Raw genomic sequence first — 17,352 nt, forward strand, 5'->3', positions numbered from 1 at the left:
AATAGTTTTAAATAAAATTCACATTTGTCAGTAACAAGTTCCGTTAAGCTCACATTCAAAACGCAGAAACATCCTCTTTTTACCCTTTCAAAATAAAGGTACACTTTCCTTTTACCAGAAGATCTGCAGAGTTACTTACATATATATATATATATATTTATATATTTATTCATATTATATATATATATATATATTTATGTTTGTGCTTATGCTCTGAAGGTTTTAGTGTGTAACAATTCATCAACATGTATTTTTGCCACGTCTCTGTCAACATCATCAGCCCTTGTGTATTTCTTTTCATGTGGGTTTTATGAGCCTCTGTGTTGCACGTCTTATTAGCACTTGCCAATGTAGCATAAGAATGTCTTGAAGGGTGTTTCTATTTCTATTAACTTTCAGTCTTCATTTAATATTGTTAGTTCATGCTCATGAAAGGATAAATGATGAATAACCATGGATGAAAAATAGCCTCTTGGATATCTCTGCCCCTACAAAATAAACAAATACATTTGAAAAAATGAAAATGATGGTGTGGTTCATGTCTGCAACTATTATCACAGCACAAAAGAGCAGCTCTGTTTGTTAAATTGTGAAAGTGTGTCCTTACACACAACCGAGTCTAAGAAACGAGTAGTGATTTGAATTAACACCTCTGAAAGGCCCCACAATGCTGAACCCAGTATACAATCATTTTTGGTTTGAATTAGTAGGACTTATTTACAAAAATATATGTATACACCCCTATGATATATGAATTTATCCAGAATATAAAAAGTACAACTCAATATATGCAGTTAATGTTTTACTTTAGCATAGTTCCAATGCAACAATATCTCCCCTAAGTTTAAACTATTATTTATTACAATAAATAAAAAAGACAATAAATTCCCATCTCATCATAATTCTTCATTATTCATTGTGGTTAAAATGGGAAACGTGACCTCCATATACTACACTGTGTGTGCTTATGTGTGTTGTAGTATTCAAAAATGAGGAAAACTCCGGACGAACAAAGGATACCGCAAATCGAAAAAGTTAGATCGAAAGAGTTTAATAAAAGAATAAGCGTTGCGCTAAAAAGTTAACACCTCGATCGAGGATTCGCAGGCTTCCCCAGTCCACAGGCCACAGAGAGTCCTTTGACTGCGACGCGGTTAACTGTCTACCGGTTTCACTCACGATTCCTTAACGAAGGGACACGTACATATATAGACAATCAGAAAGGTGTGAAAACCATTCTATTGGTTTACAGAGTTCTTCTATGATGATTGGGTTAAAGTTGGTGCGGTAGGCAGTGTCCACGCCTCTGGGCACATTCTGATGCGTTCAATGTAACCTGGGTTTTTTAGTGTCTCTGTCAATGTAAATGGTTTTATTACATTTTCCTGCATGCACATTATATTTAATACAATGATATTTTAGCATAGTGACTCAGTTGATTTGTCTCAGAATTACAGTTATACATTGTCATTACATTGTTCTCATTTCTTTTTTGATTACATAAATCCATAGGAAATCCAAATGTTCACTAGTGTTTCACAATATGCATTTCTTTATTCATTACATAATTCCAGAAGGAGGATTGAGTTTTTAATAACCTACAGTGTATTTGTTTCCTCAAAATTAAATAAATCTTATAAGGTTGTTTCAGGGATTTACTGAAATGAGCAGTTGAAATAGTTAATCTGACTTTGACTGATCTCACCTTCAAAGGAGGACCGGGGTCCAATTAAGGTTCCTTTATGGACGTCCCGCGTGAGAACTTTGGCGCCTCAGGTCCTCGGTTGGACACCTGATGTCGGGGGCCTCGTACCCAGACAGACGTTTTAGTGGCCTGAGGTGTGACTGTGACGCCGCTGCTCTCTCCAGCTGAGTCTGGGTAAACAAAAGCGAGCCACAGTTCAACCTACCACACATGGAGGGAAGGACATTATGAAAATGGCCCCTACGTCTCTTCCTTTCAACAAATAATAAAAAGACACCGGCCGGTTAAATTTGAAGGAAAACCCAGAGGAGTATAATGCACATTCAATAGGTATAAATACATAGGGTCTACATTTAAAATATTATTGTGGTGACTGAAAAACTGAAACATACCAACTAGTAAAGTCATTTGCCTCTTTAGAGGGAAACTATGTGGGCCGAACGGTGACCCACACAATATGAAATACAGTAGAAAAGAAAAGAAAGGGCCGCCGGTATTTCCCCTTCCTGCTGAGCAGTGTGACTCAAAGCTTCAGCAGAGGAGGGAGATGTACGGAAGTTAATCAAACTAACCCACAAAGTGAGTTATCCATACACACGCACATGATCACAGTGTAGTCCTGCACAGAGCCCTTTGAAATAAGCAGGCTGAAAATACCACATATGTTTGCACCACCATCCTAAACAGCTTCTGTTTAAAGCTGGATCAATAAACCGGTAATATAGAGGGGAAAGACAAGATGCTTAATCAAACGGGGTAAGCAGTTCTTTATCTTTATCACAGTCAGTCAGTCAGTCAGTGAAAGTTGTTTGTGAACACACAAAATATGATTGAAGGTGCAAATAAAAATTGTGCGAGAAGTTCCCTTCCACGTCTTAGTGAAGGTGTGTTTGTGGGATTATGGTTTCAGAGAATTAGACTCGAGAGTCGTTTCAGACGGAGCAGGTTTGAAGCCCACTGACCTCATAGCCTCATAGACCGTAACTGGAATCGTTGAAAGTTTAGTATTAAGTATTTGAAGCCAATGAGGGGGGACATCAAATAAGTGGAGAAAATGATATCATTCGGTTTAAGGTTTTTATTTGTATTTTTCTAGCACAGTTATATCCGTCAACCCACTCTGGGATTCTACCTGATAAACTGCATAGACATAGTTTCATTTTATCAGGTAATTATAATCTTGGGTGAGAGTGAATGATACATCACACCTGGGAAACTGAACCGAAACCTTTTGAGGAAGAAATCCCAGATTTAATTTTCCAGGGAAGTGAGTCAACGTGTCAGCTGCAAGTTTGCTCCAGTTCATCTTGATGATGCAAGACCGGGAAAGAAATGTTTTTCTCTGGAATAACAAAACAAAAAAGTAGTGATCATTCTGTCACTGGATTCTGCTGGAATATGCAGCAATCTTTTGGGTTCATAGCGACAGTTTTTAATAATCTCCGTTTTGTTAAGAAAGAAATCAGGTTGTTGCTTTAAATTGACCACATTGTAGTGTTTTTAAATGTTGTAGAACGGGCTTGTTTAAGATAAGAGACGAGAACATCTATGAAGATCTGTGAGATTAAGTGATTGATTCAACTACTAATCTGCTTTAAAATCTCTCTGAGCCCGCTGTATCTACATGATTGATGTCTGCCACTCTCACAAGCGGCAGACACCAACTTTTGCAAATGGAGGAAAAATTGCAGGTCAGGTAAATTCATTAGAATCTAATCTGATGATGTGATAACAGACATCTGAAGCGGCGTTTATATATTGTCAGTCTCTTACCTACATTTACATTTAGTCTCACCACATGCAGTTCAATTAGTCTTCTCCGTTGATTTAATTACTGGATCTATTTATGGGCTCTACGGCCCATCGGACTGAGTTTTAATGCACAACAATGAGCTTTACAAGGATCGAAGGTGTCAACGACTGCTCTTCAGTCGGCTTCAACAAGCAGACGACTGTTGGTGCCTGAGGCGAATCTGTTTAAACAATCCGGATAAACGGGTTGGCCTTACGTGGCAGCCAGCAGCCCCCCCTTCACTTTCCGACTACAGCAGCTCACCACAGTCATGACCTAATTATTAAGCGGTAAAACGAGCGTGAGGGTTTGACTTCCTCGTCTGATAGATACCACCTCACGTCACGGAAAGACGGTTGCATGTATGATGAGTTAACAAGTATCATAAAACCAGTAATAATTAACTGAATTCCTAAAAGGTCTACAAGTTAAAAAAAAGACTACTTTGATTCTCATGGAGAATTAACATAATAAATTTAAAAAATGTGAAATACAGAAGCTGATTGTGACTATTAGAACAGCAAGAAGAATGTGTTTTATGTGGTGGATCACACCTCCTTTAGAGGAACAAACTCCTTACAAGGCAAGAGGTGTGTCACCTCTTATCAAAACAAGAGCCGTACATAAAATTCCTTTTCTGACATACAAAAGGTTTAATGAAAATATCCCATACATTAGATGAATCTAAACTGATGCCACATTACCTCAGTTAGAATATAAAATTAATGATTTCTCGATTCTTTAAATGTACACTTGGAAATGTGTAGAAGAAGGAAAAACAACAAGGGAGCCGACCGTAATCAACTACTTGAGGTTCTAAATCAGACTGATGTGTTTAAAGTGTCTTGATCAACAACGAATAGGCTGCTGAAGTGGTCAGAGATGTTTTATGTCTGGGCATGCCAGTGGAAGCTCCCACCTTCCCCTTGATTGACAAACACCATCTAGAGTGTTTCGTGACCAGCAACGTAGCTCCATTTGGCTCCTGGAAGGTGTGAAATGGCACACTCCCCCCCCTGAACCCCTGTCTTTGTTGTTGGATTTGATTCAGCAGACACAGGCCACTCACAGAAGGTGTGACTCCCACTGGATACCCCCCTCCCACCCACACACACACACACACACACAGTCTGTGACACAGACCCAGACTCCACCCCTTACGCACACACACCCTCTCCCCAGCCTTGCTACACAGCCCTCAGCCTGCCCACTTCTCCCTCAGTACAAGTCTGGCTGCAGCAGGGAGCACACTGCAGTCTTGGATAACAATCGTTCATCACAGAGGTATTCAGGTCCATCTCCAGAGCAGCGTGAGAGACCTTCAGAGCAGCGCAGCATGGGGAGCAGCACGTCATGTGTCCCTGAGCACAACTTCAGATTCTCCAGCAAGAGTTTCATACGCAGAAACAGGTAAGATGAAGCCACCTTCTGCTGTTCTTACTGTGCTGATCCGGCCGGTGTGCCGTGCCTCTGGCTGCCGTTTGTTATTCCAGTGGTACAGTTGGAAGGAGTTCTAGGTGTTTCTCAGGGCCCTGGCAGTGGGTTAAAAACAGAGGTTGGGTATTCTGTGAGGCCCGGGTCACGATCATATGGTCATACAGAGTCAGGCCTGTCTGGCCAACCGTGTCATTGACCCAGTTACCATTTGCCACTTCTTTGCATCTTTGTGAAGTTACTCTACCAGCTGTCACTGAAATTCGGTTTTGACCCCCAAATCAGAACGTGACCCTGTTCATTACCATGTTCATTACCATGAACATATAAGCCATTATGGTTAATAACATCTGGTTAATGACGCATGATATACACCCTTTTGCCGAGTGGTGATCTAAACTAAAGGGGTTTGAACATGAATGTAGGAGCTGAGGGACATTGATGGGTTATTATACTTGTTATTTTATCTTGTTTTCTTTAATCCTGGTGGATTACATGCCCAGGCATGTTACCAATAGTAGAGCCCACTCTGCTGGACACCACACCTGATTGTTGTTAGCCTCTGCTCCTCGGTGCTGTGGGATGATTCAGTGTCTCGTCTTTTCAAATAAGCCGTAGACACTAGCATTTTCAAATAAAAGCAGAGGCGCGACCACCCTCTAAAACCCAACGTCTCATGCCCGAACACTGATACACCTTTCAATTTGGTTACGTGGTTCAGCGTGGACAATACGTTCAGTGTTCAAGTTTCCCGGGTGCCCCACTGGCTCATTGTGTTCGTGAACAGGCTCAGGTATTCCCCACGGAGGGAAAGGAGTGAATGCCACAGAGGTGACGTTGGGTGTGCAAATCCACTACATGTCGATTATCTACATTCCTCTTTTACTTTGCAACTGCGGACCGCATCGCTATGTATTGTTTTCAATTGTTTCTCTATGTGTGAGTACATTGTACTACGGGTGTAGTGGAACGGCATCAATCACCGAGCCCTAATCAATGATTGTTGCTTGACATGGCCTCCCTGATTAGACAGGCCTTGGTTCCCCGCGTGCAGACAAAAGCCTGCGTTGTTGCAACAAGGACACTGGCCCATGTATATGCAGATAAACTACAGGCTGGTATTGTAAAAGCACTGCAAGGGGCTTATCATTTCAGTGAGGGAGCTTCCTCACTAGGATGTGACACTAATGGTAATAGATGGGGGGAGCATGCAAAACAAAGAAGAGGATTGATTATTGAGTTGCCTATGCATATCCTTACTATCAGAAACACTAGACCTGATTGTGGATGGAGTGAGGACAAAGGACGGGCAACCGGACAAATTATGAGACATGAGACACCAATTATCCTTCAACAATCTGGTGTGAAAATTGAACTCTATCAGTGGTTCAAGATTCAGTGTGTGACTTGATGACTAAAGAAATAATTTTATAATGCAACACAATAGAAAAGAAAAACGCTATTTAGGTCAACTTTCTATCTGACATCAGTAAACAACAGGGAACGCCAACAAACAGGAAATGTTCTTTGTTGACACTAAACTCGAAAGGTAACTGAACAGCGAATTGTAGAATGGATGGTAAACATTGGAGAGTGACTGGTAACACGTGGTTCTCCTCTCTCTCTCTCTCGCAGCAGTCGCCTGTTTCGGAAGAAGAATCCCCAAGAGGGACAGGAGAAGTGTAACAGCATCATTAATATCTTGAGTGCCGTCACCCCCAGGAAGGTAAAAACCTCACTCGTCTGCATACCAAACAAAACTGCACTCCTATAAATGTCAATCTGGGTGCAATTTTATATTCATTTGTGTCGGATTTTGATAGTAGGTTTGCCCAGTTTATTTATGTATATGGACTAAGACTATGACCGTTTGCAGGAAATGTCCCATAAAGATCTGTACACGATAGACAACACAAAATGGGACCCTCCGTTCCCTTATGACCCGGCCAGCGGCTGGAAGAAGAGCAGCATCAATGTGAAGAATTACGGACGGATGATTCACAGCGCCAAAGTTCGCTTCCGCTTCATCCACTGCCAGGTGAGTGGAACAAAAGCCCCTTTTAATGACTAAGTTGAAATATCGGGACTGAAACTATGAACGAAAATGGAACTAATGCTGCACAATCCTTATTGCGGTTCACGGCGTCTTAAAAAATGACCAAGCCTACAATGACACATCATTGCCAGTCACCAGTGTGAACAATGTCCAAAAACAAACAAACCAGGAGGTGGAGAATAACAGGATGTTCCTCCGCAGCCCAAAACTACTGTGAAAATTAAAGCGGTGGCTTGCTATGAATAATCCACTCAGTTTTGCACAGAGAGGACCGGAGCCTGTGTTTGGACACGCTCGCTTCTGCGACGGTTGTGCAACATTAGCGAAACCTCAGGGTACGGAGAGAGTTCCTCTGATCCCACAGGCTGATAGAGGAGGCGCTCGCTCCTCACTGTGGGAATCGCACATTTTCAAGGCTGTGACACAACAGCTTTGACAAAAACGATTGATTGGATGCACAACGTCATTACAGCAAAAGAACACATTGTTTCGTAACAGAAAACACTACCACACAGGAAGGAATAAGGTATTACTAAGACGTACATGAATCACTGAAGAAAGAAAAATAAATGACATATAATTGCATTTTGTGGTCAGTGAAGAATCCTTACCCAATCTACCGATCCAGGACTTGGCAGATGATAAAAGGACACCATGTTTCAATTTTGAAATAGATAATTAGATATAACCTGGGCCAAGGACTGAGAGAATAATCAATTATCTCGGACAGACATGGGCTTGAAAACATGTTTGCATAATAGGTTTAATCAACACTGTATCAGCTGATTTTTATTACTCCGTAAACAGGGATCGTAAAGTTCTTATAAGACAGTCATTTCCACAATAATTGCAATTCTTGATAACGATATGTATCCAGATATAGCAGACATAGTTGTCTGGCAATTCAAAAGATATATAGTCTATATGAAACAGACGTATGTTATCTTTTATTTACTTCTGTGTGAATTAAATGGTGGTCAAATGAAAAGTATAGCAGAATCATTATCATTTCTTCCCAGCTATACGCTGACTGGGTATTCTCTTCTAACTTGGTTTTATCATCTCTACAGGATGTACATGATTGCTACCTGGACCTCTTCCAGACACACCTTCATTTCCTCTCCAACAACACAACTGGACTGACATACCAGGTAGGTTGTTTTTTTAAATGTAGGTTGAATGGTCCTAATACACAGTAAAAAATGTTAATTACTAATTAAATGCTAATTCCTCTGGGTTGAGTTTTATATTATGTGATCAGACCGTATGACATGTGTAGACTAACCTGTCAACCGGCGTTGTGTTGGTAAACATGACAAGGCTTCTTCAGCCGTCTCATAGCGCATTACTCATGGTTTCAGTGTGTCTGTTGAGAGTTCAACTCCGTGTCAGAAAGAGACTGATAGCAGTATTAGTCAGAATATAGATGATGGCTGTTGTCAGGCAGACATGAACGAATCATCGCCTTACAAGGTTGACCTCGGCATCCAGGTGATTAATACATTTTTAAAAATGAAGAGTTGGTTAGAAGAAAAAAAAGAGCACGGGAGAAGTTGTCTAGACTTGTTATAAGAATGAGATTTTCTTTTCGCTTTACAAAGACGCGTGATTGAGCTTTTTATTGTTTTGTGTGCAGGGAACTCTTCCGTTGAAAGAAATCACCATCTGTAATCTGCAACAGAACTGCAACCACAGCCGACCCCAGGAGTTCGCCTTTCAGATAAATGGTAAGTTTGACCGCGCACGTGAGGACACAAGCACTGTTGGCATAGAGCCCTGGAATGTTGTTATCATCACTTTGGGGTTTATTGGTTGCGTTGAATCAATCACTAAAAGTATCTGACTTCAACATTCAAAGAAAGAAGAGAGAAGATGAACCAGAGCTGGAGTGAATATTTGCTCTTATTTATTTAACTATAACTCTTTAACGCGCTATCTTCAAACTGCAGCATTTCCTATGTATCACATTCCAGTGATTCAACGGTGCCTCGACCCTCTTCACCTCCACTCAACCCCAAGACTAACTAGGGCTGCGCCCCCTTCACCCTCGGTCAGGGGGCAAACCGGCCTTAAAGACCCCCCCCTTGTTAGACAACAGGTGCACTTCAGTCAGTCCAGCTGTTGCACAGAAAGGCCCGGCTACCGCTCTGAACCGTGTCACCGCATTTAATCTAGGGCACATTCCAAAAAGGGCTCAGGTTAATGTCCAGTTAACCAACACCACAATAAACAAAAACAACCTGAAACGTGACCTCTTTTCATTAAGGAGGACTAAGCTGCGCTAGTGAGGTCGTGGGTCGTGCCTGGGAAACATTAACATGGAATTACGCGTGAAAAAAATTCAGTCAATCTCGCTCATGAAGGGTGTAATGTTTCTTTGTTCATATTTTTTTTAACATTACTATCAGACAGAAATCTGAACACGCCTCGGTTGTCATAACAATTTTTCAAAATGTTACTTTGCAATTTCCCGATGGGTGAGCTTCTTATTCTGTGGTATTGTGTTGCCGTTATTTTCACTGTTCAGCGTGAACCTTATTTACTTTACGGGAGGCGTCACTGACAGGAAACTTATGGTGGAAGCGTGAACAAATTCTGAGTCAAGCTCAAGATCTCAGAGGGATTTCCTCCCGCTCAGCTGAGAATATGAATCAGCTTTATCGTAAAGCGGTGTTGGTGTGTTTCGGAGCACGCGCAGAGTGAGGCGGGCTGTAAAATATTCCCGTAAGCCTTCAGATGTTTTGAGTTATTGTGGCCGTGAGATAATAAGACAAACTGAAAGTTTTCATTCAAAAGTACTTGAGGTGCTTCCAGTCCCAACACCTTTTGCTTCACTCACATGCTTGAAATGTGGAAAACGGGAAAGATTCCCGAAGAGTCCAGGGTGGCACCTGATTGAGGAGCAGACAGCGGCCTACAGTTCCTGACCATTACAGTACAAAGCCACGGGCGATCTGTGCTGTTTATCTCTGCTATGTGGGGGACTGGTAGATAGAGAAAGAATGCAGCTCTTTTCATCCCACGACCTCCTCATTCCTCCAGCATTTATGTGGGAGGAAGAGTCTGCTATGATTTTCGAATACCAAACGAAGCAGATGATGGGGGAGGGGGGGATCTTCCACGAGAGGTCTTATGTGTGGTTTACAGTGTTGAACATGTTAATATGTATTGTACTTATTGCACAGTGCGTTCTAAACTGTCAAGATTGTGAACGCCATTAATGATTCACCAGCACGGTGAACAGGCTCAGGAAGCAAAGCCTCGGTGACACTTTCCCTGCCTGAACTTGTGACCTTTGCCCCCGGCAGGTGTCAGCCTTAACCCCATCATCGTGTACTGTGCCGAACAAAAGGAAATGGACCTGTGGTTTGGCTTGCTTAAAGAAAACATTGAGGCGAATGGGGGCACTCCAATTGTACATGATAACCACACCAGAGTGAAAGTAAGTATCTTTTTTGGCACTTGCTTTTTGACTTGCTCCAAACAGACCTTGAGTTGCATAATAACCTGTGATGCAGAACATCCATTTTTAAAAATTAAGTATTGTAAGTATTTAAGTGTGGGCATTTTTTTAATCTTCCTGGGGGAACCCTGGGGGAAACAATGCACTGATTTCCACCACTTGTGATAAAAAAAGCGTGTGTGTGAGTCAGCTAGGCCACTGCTCGCTGTGAAGCCGGGATACTAGGGAGCGGCATTGACCGCATCCCAGCCTGCACAGAAAAACAAACCCACATCTGCAAAGGGCTAAAGCGCTGACTCCACACCCGCAGGTGGGGAAATGGCTGATGAAACACATGACCCTGGATGTGTCACAACAGCAGGAACTAACGATGCACTCATAAGCCTGACGCGTGTCATGATGAGACGAGAAACAAACAAACAATGTGTTTAAATGTACTCTGCTGATGATCCTCACCTGTGTATCTATTGCAGCTGAAGCAGCACGTGTCGTCCGAGGGCCGGGAGGAGCTGAGGAACTCCGTAAACCGGGAGCCCATCTACGAGTGGGAGGGCTCTCAGAGGGACAGCCTGGGCACCATCGCCTATGTCACGAAAGTCAGATTGCAGCACCTGCCCTGTCAGGTGAGCCATCAACTGCTGCTTATCAAGAGTGAATCACTCAGACCGGTCAGCCAAAGTTAAACACAGCATTTCCGCTGTTGCCTGTTTATGGAAATGTACAGTACGGCTCACGCTAACTCGTCATACATACATGTATTCAAGCATGGGAATTTTTCCCATGATGAATAAAATAAGCCCAGTGACTCACGTAGTTTTGTAACATTACCTCAGAGGAACGGGTGGAGTCTGTATTCTAGAAAATGATACCTCTCCTGCCAATTTAACACTATTATCTTTATTTTCCTGCCACGGTGTAAGACGGCGTCAAACACCTGCAACCAGCTGTTTAAAAACGTGACTTCTTGCCAACCTAATCACCGACAGATAACGCTGACGCGGCTTCACATAACGGTCAATAAAAACAGCAGTCATGACCCAGCTTGCGCGGATATCCGTAGTTAATTCCCTGTGGGAAATTGCGGCTCCCCGATTGAAGTGTGTGAGATTCAGGGTCTGGGTGTGTGAGAGGCATCTGCCCGGCTCACGCAGTGACTCGACTCACCTCACAGCTGGAATGTCAGCTGTTTGTCCGGACACACCCTCTGCGAGGGAGAGGAAACATACACCGCCGCACCTTTAAATGCCCCACTGACTGCTCCCACTAACTGAGCCTCGCAACTGACTACCAAAGGGTGATTCTGGTGTTTATTGTGTCCTTCAAGAGAAAGCATTTGGTGCAATTCTTTTACACTATCGAAAAGAGAATACGTTTGCAGAGGAGGAGGAATTCAACTTCATCACGCCACACGTGTAAAAATGTCAGAAATTGATAATGATTTAATGCTGCCAAAGGAACAACAATAACTGTTAAATGACTGTAAGCTTCATTAGCAGGTGTAATCTTGCGTCCACAGGAACAGAGCGACAGACTGCTGGTGTTGTACCCATCAACGCTGATCATTCTATCAGAGGAGAGCGATCAACTCTTCTATAAGGTACCACTGACCTCGCTCACCTTTCACTTCACAGAATGAATCAAAGTTGTTTGCATACGGCATGTCTGCATTAAAGATGTGTGTGTTAAAGCGTCATTGTGATTACAGGGGAAACTCCCACTCAACATGATTACTGTGACCACGCCCTGCCAGGACGTCAAGCCCAACACCTTTATGATCGAAGGTAAATAAACTACACCGGCGAGCGGTTCTACTGCGGTTTCTTGGGCACAATTGCAATTTGAAATGCCACAAATAAAAAGGAATTTAAATGAGTGTACATTCTTATGCATGCTTTTACGCCGCGTGGCCTTTTCAGTGAATCCGCTAGCGTCACAGAACCATCCATCCATGAATGAGCTGGTTTCATCCCCAGTGAATGACAATCTGATTGTAGCACATTCCAGTGGCCGAACGGACCGAATGACACGCTTTGTGCCCCCCATTTCCCCCTCCTCCTCCCCAGGGAAGCTGATCAACCCCATAGTGGTGTCGTGTCTGGATAGGACAGAGTTCTGCGACTGGATCCAACATTTCAAAAGTGCTGACGTGCCGGTTGTTTGCCCCCCGCCACCTGTGTATGACATCATCTACACCCCGACGCACAGAGAGGTAAGCCCCGCCCTCTTTCCTTTCAACGATGTCGTGACTCAAGTACCGGGACAAGCAGAGCCCTGCCTCTCTTCACATTCAACATGATATAGGTCTAAAGACATAAGCCTGATGGCAATTGGTTCCCAGTCTAATTGTTTTAACTAGTATTTTTATTTTTATTATAGGTTCCACAGTTTGACAGGTGGAGTGGAAACAGCCATGGACGCACTGAGTCTCTTAAGTTCAACCATTCACAGAGTGGATGTGGGTCCCACAACCTTCACGTACCCATTCATAAAGACAACCCTCTCTCCCAGGAATACTCGGAACCCCTCTGCGTGAGTCACCCGCGTGCTACCTATCAAACTAATCACCAGAAGCAAACATGCCAACTGTACGATATTTACACAGATATAAATGTTTCTGGAGTCTGCTGTTCATTGCCAAAGAACACATTTTGTTTGTTTTGGTGGAGCAGAGCAGCAACACCTTTTTTTAGTTAATTATCAAGCAAAGTCTGGACACCAAACCGCTCCTGTTACAAATGTTCAGGCGATGATCCTCAGATCATTGAAAACAAAGTCATTAAGTTCTCACAAAAAATATAAAAACTACTTTTCAATGGAGGGAAATGACAGGCTTTTTCTTTGGTTAATTAAGCAGCAAAAGCTTTTCTTGTAACCTTCAGTCTCTCTAAGAAGTACTGAAGCACTTTGCTTTATCACGACTCCCACGGAAGAGGGGCTCTGTAGGCCGACTGCCCGTCCAATTAGCTTGAAGCGGAGCCATCTTCCTTTAAACACCACAACACCCTGCTGAACTCTGCCCTGCGTTTGTCTGTTGTCTTCCACAGTACAGCTCCAGTCGTCCCTCCTCAATCGAGACGGCCCGCCTGGGCAGCCGGACCAACAGCGTGTCGTCACACACCAGGCCGGAGAACCAGCGACCCTCGTCGGGGCGCTACTCCTCCCCCCAGCGCGGCTCCTACCTCCAGCCAGCCGAGCCGAGCGCCGTGCGCTCTCCGCTCTACAGCACGCCGTACTCGGCCCTGCAGCGGGCCAGTCCGCAGCGGCTGGAGAAAGCGCCGCTAGTCAAGGTAATTCGGCCTGGCGTCTCACTCGATAACCAAATATTCCCCCTGAGACTGTGGGCTCGTGAGCCCTGTGAGCGGTTACTAAAATAGACGCACCAAGCCGTCGGCTGACAGGGGTCATACGAATGGCGTTAAGAAAAGGGGAAACAGATGCATGTGGGCGGAAACGAAGGTGAAAGATCACTCTTCTTGATGGGGCTGTGATGAAAGCTCAATTATAGTTGCTAAACGAAATTTAAGCCTCCAATCAGACAACCTTTGCTTATCCCTATCATCACCACGGCGGTTAGGAGCTCAGGTTTTAATCCAATCACTGAGTGGCCAAGCAGATTTTGGAGAAAGCATCCTGCCGTCACACCGGCTGCTGCAGATCGGTGTCGGCAACAGCTGTATTTTTGTATTCTGATCCTTACAGTGGCTCGTGCTTGCCTGCTTTGAACCGAGCGAGGTGGAGAGAGAGAGAGAGAGAGAGAGAGATGCCAATATGAGACGAAAAGAGACAGAGGGAAACGTGGCAATTGATTTTCCTCTCACTGTTTGGTGTTTTAAACTAACTGTTTTTCTGATTTTTTTTCCTGATCAGTCCAACAGCTGGAGCACCCCGCAGACGTCCCTGAACTACTCCCATAATACCCCGCAGCGCCACTCGGACATGTGCGCCCCCCGACAGCCCTTGTCGCCTCTGTACGATGAGCCCAACAGCCCTGAAATCTACTCGCTGCATGACGCCAGGCCATTGGTAAGTGGGTCAACGATCCTGGATCCATTGGTTGTATTTACACCTGTGCAGCCTCGTTTGATATCAAACGGTGCACACATGCACACGTTCAGCAAAAAAATAAGAAAGATTAGATAATGCAGAGGCTTGTAGTGGGCTCCTTCCCATGCATTCAAAAGATTGAACTATTACTAAACGAAAATCCATAAAGGACTGGTTTCACCGCTGCTGGTTATGTCATTTCCTTTACATTTTGATTCAGTAAAACGTATTTATTTCAGCTTTACTCTTTTCTAAGATCTATTTGACTTGATCATCTCGGCTCCAGTATTACATGTTTATAGCTTTCCTTCTCTGACACATCTCCCTCGGTCCTTTAGCAGCAGCTCTGGCAAGAGCGGATTCATCCCCGCCACCAACAGCACCACCCCCAGCAGGGGGCCCAGCCCCTACCCTCGTCTTTCCAGCTCCGCACCCCTCCCATGGGGAGGCGCTATCGGAGAAGCCTGGTCCTGACCAACTCCCAGGGGAAAGCTCTGGGCCTGGAGATGGACGAGGCCCAGAGGCAGGAGGCACAGAGAGCCGAGGCCGTGTCGAGGCTGAAGCTGCTGCCCGCGCCGATCCAAGCGGACGAGCAGGTGAGGAGCCCAGAGACGCTCATCTCCCGGGACACTCCGGCTTCTGGAATGCTGTTGTTCAAAGTGCAACAGATATGGTGTATGATAGCAGAGCTTGTGTATATACCTGTCCTGCAGGGGATATTTGAACAGATGCCACGGATTAAAACAGATATTTTTGGAAACGCAGGAATGTTTGTTGTAGCTGATCACGGGAAGTAACTGTGGTATGTTTTCACATCTTTCCATAGATCCTCCTCTCGCTGAACGGTGTGACAACCAACCCTCCAATGCCTTACGGTTATTCTCCAGGTAAGAAAAGAAAAAAGAAAAAAAGGCTAAATATGAATTGTTTCTATCGAGAATCCATGGTCACTGCTTTAAATTGTAGCATGGCAACATCATATCTCCTCACAAGTATGAGCTAACGTAATACCCACAAGGACACGGGCCATTGCTCACACTGCACTACACCTTAAATTCAACACTACACACACTTGTTCCGATTGTTCAAACCTGTCAGCGGCCAGACAGAAGGCTAAAGCAGGAAATGCGTAGATGTGCCAATGAAACGGAGCTTAGCGCAGCTCTAAATGTCGCTTGTGCGGATGCCCCGTGTCGGGGGGGGGGGAAAGCCCAGTGTAAGACAACACTGTTTCACAGACAGGGCTTATCCCTGACCCGTGATTGACAGCACACAACTGTGCAAGCCAGCACAAGTATCTGGAGGCTCTTTCATCACAAATGAAAACCTGAGAATTAACCCGGCAGTTGCACGTCACTGCGATTCACAGTTGAGTTCTTACATGTGCAATGACGGCATTATTTCAACTGACCAGTTCCACTTTGCTGCACCACGAGAAAGAAGACACGAATACAACATTTGTGTAGTGGCATGTTGCACTGCTTGTTTTACAGTAAGGTTAAATGTTGGTACACAGCCAATCACACCATATGTATGTTGGGACTGTGTCGAAGTTTATTCAGTCAGGGCGAGGTTTGTCTTCCATTGTTTCAAACTAAACGCCTGGGAATCTTCTCTCGCTCTCACAGATCACAACTCGTACCTCGAACCCACAGAACCAGATGACCAGGAAATGGACTATGACAACATTTGGCCGTACGACTGTGATACTGGGGTGATTCCGCCGGCGTCTGGAATTTCGACACACCGGACAGGATTAGACTTTGTGGCCAGAGGCCTCGGCGGCATGGCAACCGGGCAGAGATGGTCATAAAACAAAACAATGGGCCGGCACTCGTCTGGACGTGTGCAAACAACAGATCTCTATCAGAGGGATAATAAAAAGCCGCCCATGCAGGCCTGTGTTGCTCCTGATGCATACAGTATGAACCGTCAAATCACACAAACTGCATTGTTAGATTGTTCGGTAGTCAAGCAAAGGAGCAGGAATAAAGAGGGGCGGCCTAAACACTATGACAGTAACAACTGACTTATTCCCTTTAATATGTAGCATTCAGCCGAGAGGACAGCAAAGAGATCATACTGTGTAGTTACCTTTTAATATATTTTGAAATTGCACTGAAGGCTTCATTTGTAGGGCTTAGCAGACGTTTGTAACATGCTGTTCAGTTTACTTGTATTTGTTTTTGTTTTTATTTATAGCTTTAAACAACATTCCATCAGGGCTTTATTCAGTAGCAGAAGTATATTTTTGTAAATGTTGTAAATTCTTTTTTATTATGCTGCATTATAAAAGCAATTAGATGTGGCTTTAGCTGACTGCCTTAAAAGGTGCTATTACCTACCAACTACTGCAATACTGTACTGAAACCTGTGTGGCTGCGTTTATTATTTTATTAGAAGTGTTTATTTATATTTGGAAATAAAACTGAAAAAAAGTATTTCATCTCTATCACTCCTTTGTCTTATTCTACTCATACTTTTAAAATCGCTATATCAATAATGTTTTATCAAAAATCAATTTGCGAAAACAGAATCAACCAACAGATCTAATACCTGAAAGTGAAACTCAGCAGCAGCTGCTGTTTTCGCTGGAAAAACTCGACATGTCCTGAACACTACCGCCTCGTCACAAATAACCAGCAGATACAGTTTGCCACCAGCCGGTGAACCCAGTGGAGGATTTAGCAGCTTAGACTCCAGACATACAGTAGATTTCATCTCATTTTAGAGACTAAAAACATTTCATTATAGATTTTGAATTTCAAAATAAAGGTGATTGTATACCAGAAAATTACCCCAAAAATTATGTATTTTATGCTCTTCACATCTGATATTCAGGATTATATTAGGAAATA

General features: G+C 43.7%; 1 protein-coding gene across 2 annotated transcripts; it reads left to right on the plus strand.

The window, feature by feature from the left end:
- The first annotated feature begins 4,671 nt into the window (after positions 1 to 4,671).
- plekhn1 (pleckstrin homology domain containing, family N member 1) lies at positions 4,672 to 16,946 on the plus strand. Of its 2 annotated transcripts, none has more exons than XM_040194104.2 (16): positions 4,672 to 4,907; positions 6,567 to 6,657; positions 6,808 to 6,969; positions 8,058 to 8,138; positions 8,624 to 8,714; positions 10,296 to 10,429; positions 10,924 to 11,073; positions 11,967 to 12,047; positions 12,156 to 12,231; positions 12,514 to 12,659; positions 12,827 to 12,979; positions 13,495 to 13,737; positions 14,318 to 14,473; positions 14,833 to 15,090; positions 15,321 to 15,381; positions 16,123 to 16,946. In XM_040194104.2, exons 1-16 carry the CDS (start codon positions 4,834 to 4,836, stop codon positions 16,305 to 16,307), a joined length of 2,142 nt encoding a protein of 713 aa, XP_040050038.2. In that variant the 5' UTR covers positions 4,672 to 4,833; the 3' UTR covers positions 16,308 to 16,946. The 2 variants fall into 2 exon arrangements, with proteins under 2 accessions (XP_040050038.2, XP_077949263.1); XM_078093137.1 differs by having other exon boundaries at positions 4,673 to 4,907; positions 14,836 to 15,090.
- The last annotated feature ends 406 nt before the right edge of the window (positions 16,947 to 17,352 follow it).

This window comes from Gasterosteus aculeatus, chromosome 2 (genome assembly GCF_964276395.1).
Source record: "Gasterosteus aculeatus chromosome 2, fGasAcu3.hap1.1, whole genome shotgun sequence".
Lineage (NCBI taxonomy): Eukaryota > Metazoa > Chordata > Actinopteri > Perciformes > Gasterosteidae > Gasterosteus > Gasterosteus aculeatus.